Below are 13,210 nucleotides of genomic sequence, written 5' to 3'. Positions count from 1 at the left end.
CTTCAACTGCCCTGAACAAATCTCTGCTGCTATTTAAACAAAAGAAGACCTCTATGTGTATCTAAAGGAGGTGCAGTTGTATGCTTTATTTTGTCAAACTTAACATACCTCTTTTTATCACTGTAGATGCATTATTCATTTCACCACTTACGCGATTCTAATCAGCCAACGAGATAATTGATTGTATTTCACTTTTTTGTTGCCTCTTTGTGCAGATATCCGATGAGTCACAGCAAAGTGGGTTGGACATGATCTTGATCATCCGTCAGCCTCCCTGGCTAGATTGGGAAGATTGCTGAGGTTTAGATACGGCAGGACATTAAGTCATCAAGCTACCGGTATGCCTGCCTGCAGAGCACGCGAAACCTTTTCAGACTGCTAATGAAGCATGGCTACCCCATGCGTGTTTGCAAATTATGACCTGGATCAGGGAAGGATGTAATTAATGTATGATCTAGACAGCTTTATTACCCATCGCTGACAGTTTGGTAGCATTTCTCATCCCAGTCTCCTCAAGATCTTGTGCTGTTCAACACTGTGTGCTTGTGGTCGAGTTTTATCTGCAACAGCAAGCCACCCCATAGTCAACCAGTTTGTGGTGAATTTGGCAGAAAAATGTAAGATTTTGAAAGTTGAGGAGCGACAAGAGGTGAAGAATGGGTAGTAACCCATCTAGTCAGAGGGACTCCCCCGAGTCCCCTGGTGATGAACCAAGGACATCATCAAGAGAGCATGCAGGCACGATGCTCCCCTCCAGCCATCATGGTCCTCTAGGGGATGAGGTCCTTGAGACTCCTCGCCAGACCCTGCCATCTCCCTCCAAGATTGACAAAGTCAAGAAGAAGAAGCCACCGAGTTTCTCCTCTCTAAAGCGAAAGATTGTGCGCAGGAAAACTGCAGGGAAATTTCAGGACCATGCGCGATCAATGCGAGACTTGATAGCGACATGGAATCCTCTAGATGTGTGCTCGCTCATCGAGGAATACGATGCCCTTGCAGCTTTGAAAGAAGTCACCATCCAAACAGACTTGGCCAGACCATCAGCACTGCCTCTCAAAAATGACCTGCTGCAGTTGTTCAATAGTAGACTCTGTGCAGATGTCAACCTTATCTTCAAAGGGACTGTGTTCCCTGGTCATCGTGCCATCCTTTCTGCAAGGTGCAGTTTCTTCAGGGAACTCTTGCGAAGGAATCCGACTGTTGGAGCTGAAGTGCAGGTGGACCTCGGTTGGTCAGGGGTGACAGTAAATATGTTTGCTGCATTGCTGAGATACCTGTACACGGGTGAGTTCAACACTCAAGATTCAGAACTGGAGAACCTTGATGTGTTGATAAGACTTGGAGAGCGATTTGGAACCCCAAATGCTCTTGAACAGGACCTAAGAATGTTGCTAGAAACGGGTCATTACGGAGATGCAGCCCTTGTGTTTTCTTGTGATGCAGAATCATCAGGTGTGCATGCTTCGGAAACTGCAAGAACAGTAGTAGGGAGTTCTGTCAAGTGCCATAAAGCAATTCTTGCTGCCAGATCACCATTCTTTCATAGCGTGTTGCAACGACGGCAGCAATCGAGCAGTGACTCAAGCGTAAGAACGTTACCAAGTATTACCAGAATTGTGCTAGATGAATCTGTCATACCCAAGAAGTATGTCCATGTGTTGCTGTTTGCTCTATACCAGGATACAGTGGATCTTAGCCTAGTCTTGCCAGACAGCCCAAGTGTTGGAAGCCTTGGTGAAGCTCAAGCCATGGCTTCAGGGAGAACACCCCTAACTAAAGTGGAACAGGCCATGGAGCTATACCAGATCGCCAGATTCTTGGACTTCACAACAATGGCTCAAGGTATTGAAACGTCCATGTATGATATGGTTTTTCAGTTACTGTGCATAACCTTCATTTGTTAAAAATGTGTGTGTATTAAACTGAAGTCACACTGATGATTCATAAGCTTGTGTATACATGTTTATAGCAAAGTACAATACATTACCATTAATATTTGTTACAAAGTGAAGTCATACATGTAGATTATTCATTCATATTTGTTTTCACAAGAACAGATCTCACATCTTTGAACCAAGTGCATCTATAGTAAATGTATTCAAAATGCAAGCAATACCCTTGACATAATAATTGTACTGTTCTTTTTCTGTTCATACAAAGATTATCCAGGTAGTTTATATATCCAGAAGTTAATATTTCATTGTTAATTTACCTGCTCCATAAGAATGAGTCTTTTTTTCTTTTTTCTGTGCATACAAAGATTATCCAGGTAGTTTATATATCCAGAAGTTAATATTTCATTGTTAATTTACCTGCTCCATAAGAATTAGTCTTTTTCTTTTTTTCTGTTCATACAAAGATTATCCAGGTAGTTATATCCAGAAGTTAATATTTCATTGTTAATCTACCTGCTCCATAAGAATTAGTCGTGTCCAGGCCAGTACGTTGACATCCTAGTTCGATCCCTTTCTCTTTTCTTCTTATTACCAGCATGTGAAGACATCATTGCCCGAAGCATCACCACAGAGAACCTAGTGTCCATCCTGACGTGGAGCCTAGAGCCTCATGGTTCCCACTGGGTCCATCGTCAGGCCCAGCAGTACCTCCAAGAGGAGTTCTGTGCCGTGGCAGCTTCACCGGTCCTCTTTGAGCTCCGGGAGTCACAACTCATCATGGCTCTCAAGTCAGATTTCCTCCAGGTAGGTCTTGTCTTCCTCCTCCTCAGTGTCCTCTTCCTCCATCATCTATACACTCCTCCTCACCATCTCCTCCCCATCTCCTCACCCTCTCCTCCCCATCTCCTCACCCTCTCCTCCCCATCTCCTCCCCATCTCCTCCCATCTCCTCCCCATCTCCTTCCCTCTACTTCCCCATCCAGTTTCCTCTCCTCTTCCTTCTCCTCTTCCCTCCCTCCCCCTCCTTCCCCCACTGTGCTGATAACCACGTTCGGACAAACTTTCAGGGCTGCTCAGGACGACAAAAAGGACATGAACCCTAGATATATATGCTATTATTCTAAGACTGCAACTATCAATTCTCCTCATGCTCAGGACTGGTGTTCCCAACTTGTTTGCATGATGAATGATAATAGCACACTGTCACTCTGAAAATGCTACAAGGCGTGCATGTAAAGGCAGAATAGTGGTATTGTTTTGTTTTGTTTTGTTTTGTTTTTCACTTATTGATTAATGGAATCCATTTCAGTTAAGTCCCTATTCATGATCTTGCTAAAGAAAAAGAAAAGGTCAAAGTTGGGTTTGATCTAGGGTAGTCATAATGTACATCACATGTTTGCACTGTTATACAAATGATGCACAGGATAGAGTGTGTTAGTGTAGGCGTGGTGCACTCGAGGGTATTTACAATTGTGAAACATGCACGAGGCGAAGCCGAGTGCATGTTGCACTACATTGTAAATACCCGAGAGTGAGCTACGCCTCCACTAACGCCACGAAATAATCCTGTGCATCATTTGTTTTATAAAATGGGTCGAAAATTCGAAAACTAACATCATTTTTCAGCGTTTTTCACGTACCTTTGTGGGTCAAGACGTCCGAGGATGTTCGTCCCAAACATTTACGCACGTCGCACTCGCGGAAGTCCCGCACATACAGTATAAGTATAATGGGGGGTTGGGTTTCCGGACACTTAAGTTCCCGCATGAAAACTTACTTATTTTACATAGAATATGCACCCTTTACCTTAAAGACTTGATATAGACTCCTCATATAGGCCTACTAGACAACATACTCTGAAAACGGCGTGAGAATTAACCTGCTAAATCGTTGGATTTGCTCTTCAAAGTGACTCCATGTACGCGTCCGGTCCCATAACGCTTGGTCTACTGTACTGTACAAAGTGTACGTATAGTAGAGTATACGTACGTACGCCACACATGTTATGCACAAGGGAAGACAGGCCGGCCGGCTGGCAGCCCGAACTAGAAGTTGTTTACAGGATTGACAGCGCGTATGCATGCAATTCATCAAAGGAGCCGCCGCGCGCACAGACGATCGGCAATCTACCATAGGATTACAGGCAGTGCAATTGTACTGAAGTAAAGGAAGGAGGTGTGTCTCATTTCAGCGCTTCCTATTGGCTACATTCTTGAACCCATTTTATAAATTGTATTATTGTGCAGCGGCCCCCTCAAAACATGTTTACACATATTTGCATTTCTACATAAACAAGTAGTGTGCTTGTGAATATGTACGTAGCTGCAATAATAATGCCCAGTGCTGAAAGGTGTCTTGTTGGGATCAAATGACTTTCCATGCTCTATTCTTAGCTGCTATTGTCCACTACATTCTTCTGTGGTTGACCACACAGGAGTATGGCTAATTGTATGAGACCACTGATGGGCCATCATAACTCACCTCCAGGCTACACTCGAATGCTGTTTAAAGTACCCAAAACAAAACTATGGGTACTCCATGTGCAGTATTTATAGCAGAAATGAATGAGTCATAATTTGTTGTTTATGCTGTTGTTCAAAATATTTTTAGGTATCCTGTTTAACAGAGAAGATGATATTTTTAAAGCTTATCTATCAATCTTTGAAGTGAAAATGAAGATACATGTGGCATTTTCAGAGCAGCATGTTTTATAGTAGAATCTCCCGTACTGAATTATCACAAGTTCATGTGTTGCTTGTAGTGATGCATCAAGAAAATTCAACCTCTAGATACAGCAATTTACATGATGGCAAGATATATTCTAGATTAGACTACTGTATACGCCATATATTTCACGAGTCTGAATTTTTGGAAATCAGGAATTCCCAACGATTTTGCGAGCGGTTAAATTCGCGATCGTGGAGTCCTGTACTGAACGGAGAAGTGTATTATACGCGTATGTCACATTCACATGTGGATCAGAGTCAATATTTTTGCGTGTCTTTAATTTCGCGAATAGCACCTGACTCACAAAATTCGTGAAAATAAAAACCTCGCGAAATATTTGTTGTATACAGTATTGGGTGGTTCCTTCTAATCAAACATAAATTATTGGAGTGTTCTACAGGAATCAAATCTGCAATTGACTTACACCTAGGTTTTGAAGATCAGTCAGAGAATATTCTTACACCATGCTCAAATGATGTCTTTTCTGTTTTTTTCACAGAAATACAGTGTTATACATGTGCTTGTAGATTTTAGACTGTGCTATTGCTCAGAGAGGGCAGGATTTACTCTTACATTGCAGGTGTCTACTGAACATTTTGAGATGAAAAATGTTTTGGTTTTACGTGCTTTTGTCTTTGTCAGTACACTTTGCCACACATGGTCTTCTGCAGTTAAATTTGATATGGGTCAGTGCATAAGTCTGTATGATTACAATACATGCAGGTATGTGATTTACCAATATTTCGGAATTAGGATTTGTATTGTTTGAAGTGGCTGTTAGTAATCTTCACAGCATTTATGAGTAGTATTTAAGATGTGATCACAGAAAGATTTTCATGAAAATGAGAATATAAATGAAAAAAAAATTGTAGTAAAAGAGTCTTGATGTATGGCATTTTCTTGTTTTATTAGTGAACATAAGTAAATATTTACTATTGCAAATATTATTTGAAAATGAAAGCTGGAAAATAAACCTTATTTCTTAATTAATTGATTAAACTGTCAGATAAAATGGAATAAAGATTATGTCATAAGAGTAAGTTCTAGGAGTTTTGAATGCTAGTATTTGTATTGTCATTCTGAAGCCAGTGGTATTTTGGTAAGCACAAGGTGAACCCCCATTGATCAGTCCACTGGTTGTGCTCTTCATACCCATAAGTTCTGTCAAGAGAACAGTTTGTGCCCTATGCTGGCAATATGAATAATCATCAGAAGTCTGTGACTGACAACTTAGTATTGTCATGGAAATATCCTGCATTATTTGCCGATTGACTATGTCTTGATTTAAAGTAAAAGGTAATGTTTTTGGAGAGATGGGGAGAAAGTGACAGAGAGAGAAAGGAGAGAGTTTGTGGTGGTATCTGAATTGTCTCCTTACAGAAGTATCAAGAAGTTCCTCTTGGGCCTCACTGCATTTGCACCCATACAATAATAGCTACATGCAGTATCCAGCAGCTAAAAAGGGGAAAAAATGATCTGTTGAGTTCTAAAAATCTGATAGTCTGTTGATGTGGTAGTAGATATTGTTGCAAGGTACCCTTTTAGTAAGTTTTTCATGGTCTCATGGCACAAGAGTTGGTTGAACTCATCTGCTTTGTTAGATTTTGTAAAGTGTTGGCATGTGTCTTTAGTTATAGGGAAGTCCGTGGCAGATCATTAGCTGAGATAGACTTCACTGTATTGGCAGCTCCCCCATTTCAATGTCCCTCATGGCATTGAAGACAAATTCAAGATGACAGAAAGTTGCCCTCCAAAGATTTTTCTCAAGATGGTGAGATCTAGAGGTCAGCAGGAGACTTCACCTTCCTTGAAGCAGGATGTGTCAGTCTCTCCTTTCGCCTTGGCACGGGATGTGTGGTGGAAGGAAAGGCCCAGGAAGGTTTCAAGTGGTATCCCAGGGTTCAACGGAGCACTTTGTTTAGATGGAAATCCAGCGAGTTCAGTCTCTGCTGACTTTACCTCAAAACTCCTTGTTCTCAAAAATTTGATGCAGCTTGTAGTTTAAAGATGTTCCTTTTATACTTCCAAGTAGATCACAAACCTAAAAGGCAATATGCATTCAAAAATTGGTCTCATAGTCTCAGAAGAACAAATCACACATTCTGCTTTATTCTCCAGAAAGATTTAAGATATATCTGAATCAGTTTGAGATGACATAAAAACTAGTGGTTAGTTCAATTCAAACATCAAAGTGTTTTCTGTGAAACTTTATCAGAGCCTGTGTGATGAACTGTTTATCCCCTGATTATGTTCTGATGTTCTGTGCTGAGAGTGATACAAGTGTAAGTCATTACTGAGTCCTGAAATAATATTTTTTTAAGACAGGAGAGAGAGGAATCATTTCTTCTATTTTTTCTCTCTCAGCATTCACTTTGAAATGTTTGTCAAATTAGCAACAATTAGACATGAATTCAAGTTAATTCTATCCAAGTCAAGGACCATTAGCTTGAACATTATCAAATTAGGCGTACCAACCTTGAAGGAAATTAATTGGTTGCGAGAACACTGAATAGTTGCAAAATAGAGTGAACAAATTTCCTCTACATGGTTGAATAAAGTTCAATATTTGGAAAAAAAAAACACATGTATTTAACACTATAATATCTTGTATCACTGTGCCCATTCCAGGCAATGAAACACAAATATTTGTTTCAGATAAAAGGCAAAATATCAAAGTTGTAAACTGCTGGTGAAAACACGTTACTCTGTAACCTGTATTGGTTGCTTTGATTGGCAGGAATTTTGTAATGCTGAACAAAACAAGTCTTCATTATCTAACAAAAAAACCCCACCACCACCACAACAGCAGCAGCAGCAGCAGCAGCAACAACAACAACAACAACAACGACAACAACAACAACAACAACAACAACAACAACAACAACAACAACAACAACGTTTAGGGTTGTTTAGATATAAATCATTTGATTCAGAGCAGCATTTTTGTCTAAACTGCAGTTTCAATTTACGCATTAACCAGTCATTTTTGATATTGAAAAGAGAATCTCTTTTTCGAATGTTGACCACATTCAACATTAAAGGCCATGTGTGTTTGAAAATATGGCAGAATAGCAAAATATTTCTTGAGGTGTTCATGTAGGAACAGTAGCAGAAAATTTAGTAAATCAGTCAAGCATGTACACAGTGTAGCAGTGAAAACTGATGAAATGTATTGAGGCTTGCATTTTTTCTTAAAGCAAAACCTTCAGTACATACAGTGTATTTGTGTTGTCATTTAGTTCGTGACGTAAATACATTGTTGTTGTTATTCTGAAAAATTTTACCAAATAATGAGGATACTCCCAGAGAGGAAGAAGTAATATATCTCAGGGCTTATATGTTGATTGTAATAACTGACGTCTTTCATGTAATAGATACTAATACTCCAAATTTCATTCAGATTTATAAAGCAGTGATGACATTTAAATTAAAAAGTTAGGTATGAATGTTAACCAAATACACCAGGTAAGTTAATCAAGTGAAGATGTTTGTTCATGACATTCATCTTCAAATGGTTAAACAAAATTTCAGTAGAGAGAGAGAGGGAGAGAGAGAGGTCATAAAGAAAAAGAGAGACAGAGGGAGAGTCTTGAGCAAGCGTTCTTCTGTTGATTGCTGATTCTGCGGCAGTCACTTCCAATTCTACATTTGATTAAGAAGTATTGAGGTAGAATTGATTTGATTCGGTTCTTCTTTGAAGATCAGCCCATTTGCTTTCTCATGAAAACTTGGAGGCAAGTGACTCCTTTGTATATATCATGCATTTGAATGTCCTTGAAATGATGAATGTGCAATAACCTTTGAAAGAACCTGTGCCACACTTGAAATTAGACAATTAGGATATGAAAAAAAAAATGCAAGGCAGTCACTGTCCTGAGTCCGTCTTGTTAGTGCACTGTAAACTTTTATCTGTGAGGCAGAGAATGAATATTGAGTGAGCAGCTCATGTTTTGATGGAATGAAGAGCTCGTAGAAGGGACAGGTAATATTAAACTTGTTTATCATTTGCATTCCTAGTCGTCTTTGAAGGGAATCAACAATGTGTTACCATCAATTCCTCTGAAATCAATAACAGCACGAATTTGAAAATATTGATTTTGTGTATGACTGTTGTTTTTTATTTATGGCAAAAAAAAAGTGTTTGGAGATTAGCTTTGTGTATCCCCCTTTTCTTAAGCCCTTTTTACACTTGTGTTTCTTAGCCCCGGACTTTTTCTGACCCAGGACTATCGTTAGTCCCGTACCAATTTTTTCAGCTTTTTACACTCGCCAATTAGTCCCGTACTATCTCTTGTCCGGGGCTGAGGAGAAAACTGACCTTTTTACACTCGTATTTCTTAGCCCCGGACTTTCCAAACCACATGAATATTCATGATTACGCTGTGTACTGTACACGTACACGCACACACCAGCAGCACTTGATTACCTCATTTCTGATTGGTCAGTGAGGGTCGGACTTCGTCTCCGTCGCTTAGCCCAGGATTATTTTTTCGTTCTGTTTACACTCACTTGCTTGGCACCGCAATTGCGGTGCTAACCCTGCTATTTTGCAGGGCCAGATAGTACCGGACTATCGGTGGGGCTAGCCCACTTTGGCAAAAACGAGTGTAAACAGAAAGTGGGCTAAGAATAGTCCCGTACCAACGGTGGGGCTAAGGCCCCCCCCCCCCCTTAGCCCCACCGTTGGTACGGGACTAAGCAAAAATTTACAAGTGTAAAAAGCCCTTTATAGAATCATAGTTCAGAGCATGTAATGTTTTATTGAACCAAGATATTCTTTGAATACAAAATCTTGAAGATCCATCTTCCCTATTTCTTTTTGGTAAAGTGGTACATGACTGATTTTGCAATCAATGTTTGATGTATCATTCTTTGTTGATAACCCTCCTTGTGCTGTACCCATCTTGCTATCCAAGTATGATAGTGCTGTCACCACCGCTCAATCTGAGGATTGCTTTAGTCCCGCGTGGGTTGTGGGTTGATTGAATGTTTGCATTTCACTGGCCACATCTTGTGTTCACGACAACTTCTTGCAGTGCTTGTCAAAGAGCTCCTGATAAAGTCACAGATACGTCGTATATTCCCATTCCTCGTTTGTTTCAATTTCTTCTCTCTTCTTTATTAATGTATAATGTAGAGTCTGTGTTCATCTATTGATACTTTCACCTGAGCTTGCTGTCATTCATTGTGTGCACTGTGTATTTTTTTTTTTCCGGTGTGCCAAATCATCAATTCCTTTGATGATTCATAAAGGTAGATTAAGTGTGTGCTGCTTTCAGAGAAATTTGATGTATAATCTGTTTTACGGTCACTTCTATTTTTGTCTTTGACAGTGATGTCAGTGACTTATTCCCTGTTTGCCATTTAAGGGAAGTATCCATCACTGCCAGACTTTCATCTTAAAAAAGAAAAGAAAAGATGAAAAACAGTGCTTCACAGCTTTGTGGCAATTGAAAGATAAACTCTAATTTTTGTTAACTGTGCATGTAAGGATTACATGCTCATATTACAAATTAAAGGACAAGTTCACCTTTATAAACATAAGGATTGAGAAAATGCAGCAATATTAGTAGAACACATCAGTGAAAGTTTGAGGAAAATTGGACAATCGATGCAAAAGTTATGAATTTTTTAAATTTTTGTGTTGGAACTGCTGGACGAGGAGACTACTACAGCTTGTGAGTCATATGCGTACAACAGTATAAAGAAAATGTAAAGAAAATTCAACATATTTTCATTTTTTTCGCATAATAAAAGAGCATTTGACTTGCCTCTTTCTAAAGGTAGGGGGAATAATATTACCCATGACATATGTCGGTAACGAGTCAAGGGAATGTGTATTTTTTTCAAAAGATGCAATTTTGTGAAATTCTCTTTATATTTTCCTTATATTGTTGTACGCATGTGACATCGTACACTGCAGTAGTCTTCCCATCCAGCGGTTACTGCACAAAAACTTCAAAAATTCATAACTTTTGAACGGATTGTCCGATTTTCCTCAAACTTTCAATAATGTGTTCTACTAATATTGCTACATTTTCTCGATCCTTATGTTTGTGAAGGTGAACTTGTCCTTTAACTGCTCTAAGCCATAAATGCCTTCAGAGTTTTTGTTGTCCTACCCCCAACAAGTTACCTGTTACCTGCTTGGTTTAGGCAGGCTGTCTTGTACTCTTTATGTAGTCCATTACACTTTATGTATGTTAAAGGGGAATTTTCTCTGAATTTTCAAATTAGATATACAGTGAATAAAGAAAAAATCACATTAAATGAAGGAATTGGTATAGAAATCATTTGTCCAAAATTGTACTTTTCTTGTATTTTTATGGATAGATTCATGATTTATCTTGTAGGTGTAAAAATTTGACTTTTATGTTTCTTGAGGAGAATTTCATGGAGAAAGTTTGAAGGAGAAAGATTGAAAACTTACACATAAAATGATTTTGATACAGAAGTCCGGGTAACACAACAATCACAGATTCCATGCAAGGATTAACTGAACAGATAAAAGTTACAGTCATACCTTCCATGTAATTATCTAGTTTACATGCATTTCAATGTCTCTGTTTTGTTTCTGTGATTACAGTTGAACCTCTCGTATCCGGACAAGTCGGGACCTGGGCTCATCCGGATAAGGGATTTGGCCGGATATGGGAGACTCAATGCTTTATACATGTACATATACATACACATGTACTGATGTAGCCCATTGTAGTACCACATGTGTTAATGTGTATACTGCAACCTTTTCATTGTTACACTCAGTAACAGACCCCAAAATAGAGGTTTGTGTTTGCAAGAATGAAATCATTTTCTTTTATAAATTCTTGGGATGATTTACATAAATGATTATTAAGAAATGTATCAAGTATATGTAATTCATTTGTGTTTGTGTAGGAGTTCTCATGGAGTTGGGAATCCCCCTTTCCTCCCGTAATTATAATACCAAAAAAAAAAAAATCACGGCGAGATTGCGTCCGTATAATAGAGAGATCCGGATAAAGGGAGGCCGGATAATAGAGGTTCAACTGTATATTCACAATTATTTGTCATGGAAAAGTCACAATTCTTGAAAACAAAATGCCTGCATTCAGCATCCTTCATTATAACAAGTTGTTTTACCTCTTTGAATCTTTGTCTTGATTAGGTGGCAGAGGCGGACATCTTGAAGGCAGTGGTGAGGTGGGGAGAGTACCAGTTGATCAAGAGGATGGAAGAAAGAGGTAAGTCTCGATTGGTTTGCCCCAAACAGTGTGTTATATCTAAAGGCCCATTCTCACTGCAAAACATCGCAACTTTCAGATTTGCCATGTTTGATCTCTCCAATGCACACTGCATTGAAAAGTACATTGTAGGGATCTTACTGCGCTTGAGAAATACTTGGAAATTCTTCGCTGCTCTTTCCTGCATGCATAGTCTACCTGGCTGCCTGGCTGTTTCCATATGACCATGAAAAAAAGTATTGAATGGAAGTCACAAGCAAATTTTCTGTGATAGGGGATCTCACTGCAAATCACAAAAGCACACTTGGTACTGCGGAACATGTGACATTTCTGGCAATGTTTCAGTTAGTATTTCGCTCAGTAGATTAACAGCTTTAAAGGGTGTGTACCGTTCTGGCTGAGGTGAGGATTTAGTTTTTAACGTTTTGCGAGATATTCAGAAACCACTTTATGAGATGTCAAAGAGCATGCAATTCGAAGGGGTATCCAAAGTTTATTTGATGAAAATCGGTTTTGAAATGGCTGAGATATCTAAAAACAGGTGAAATAAAGAGATCCTATTAAAAGGCGTGGCCTGTCACCTTTTATTATTATCACTTTTTGGGATATCTCAGCCATTTGAAAGCCAATTTTCATCAAATAAACATTGAATCCTTCTTAAAATTACATGCTCTTTCATCTTTCATAAGAGGTTTCTCATTATCTCACTTAGGAATGTTCAAAACATGAATCCCCACCTCAACCAGTACTTTACAGTCTCTTTAATGGGAATAGTTTTCTAATGTAATTTTTTCACCATCAGTATGAATGGTCCTTGTAAAAGAGATGTATATTTTCCTCTTATGATACAGCTATTGAGTTTAAAACCTAATGAAGTCTGGATTCTCAGACTTTTCATGATGTATCACCACTCATCCCTACAAAGGAAGAAGTGGAAAAGACAAAGCACTTCAGAAGTAGCCTTGAAGACGCTGTATTGTGTTGGCAATGAAAAACGCTGTTGACATTGTAAAAAGCTGTTTATTTCCTGAATCACATGTGCTATCAATTACAGAGCTGTGAAAATACTCTTGTGTTTGACATTGAATTGGATTTTATTTTCATGAGTTTGTCTCATGAGAGGGGCCTGAAAGGAAAAAATTTGGCAAAAAAGTGGTTTTAGCTTTTGTTAGTCAGAAGCTTTGAATTCATCGAATTGGGTTTTCAGAATTGTTGGATTATAGGGAAATTAGTTCATTATGTACCACTATATTAACAGAGGGTGATTGAGGTTGCTCTATAATTCACCAGCATCATAGATCATCAAATCAGAAATGGATGCATGCCAGCGTGGTCAGCTTAACTGGCAGCTGTTCTGCTGTATGT

The 13,210-nt window shown here is 39.0% G+C and overlaps 1 protein-coding gene across 2 annotated transcripts in view; it reads left to right on the top strand.

Annotated features, from left to right (window-relative positions):
* LOC139718065 (BTB/POZ domain-containing protein 7-like) overlaps positions 1-13,210 on the top strand; it is a 102,948-nt gene that overhangs the window by 42,850 nt on the left and 46,888 nt on the right. For both annotated transcript variants that reach the window (XM_071629560.1, XM_071629562.1), the window contains 3 exons: positions 216-1,842; positions 2,491-2,699; positions 11,770-11,845. In XM_071629560.1, the coding sequence (XP_071485661.1) occupies positions 657-1,842; positions 2,491-2,699; positions 11,770-11,845 (1,471 nt within the window). In that variant the 5' untranslated portion in view covers positions 216-656. The remainder of the gene's footprint in view (positions 1-215; positions 1,843-2,490; positions 2,700-11,769; positions 11,846-13,210) is intronic.

Source organism: Diadema antillarum, unplaced genomic scaffold, assembly GCF_040938485.1.
Source record: "Diadema antillarum isolate AM-2024a unplaced genomic scaffold, OU_Dant_1.0 scf00000087, whole genome shotgun sequence".
Classification (NCBI taxonomy): domain Eukaryota; kingdom Metazoa; phylum Echinodermata; class Echinoidea; order Diadematoida; family Diadematidae; genus Diadema; species Diadema antillarum.
Note: the sequence above shows the minus strand (reverse complement) of the source record. Positions and strands in the feature narration are given on the sequence as shown.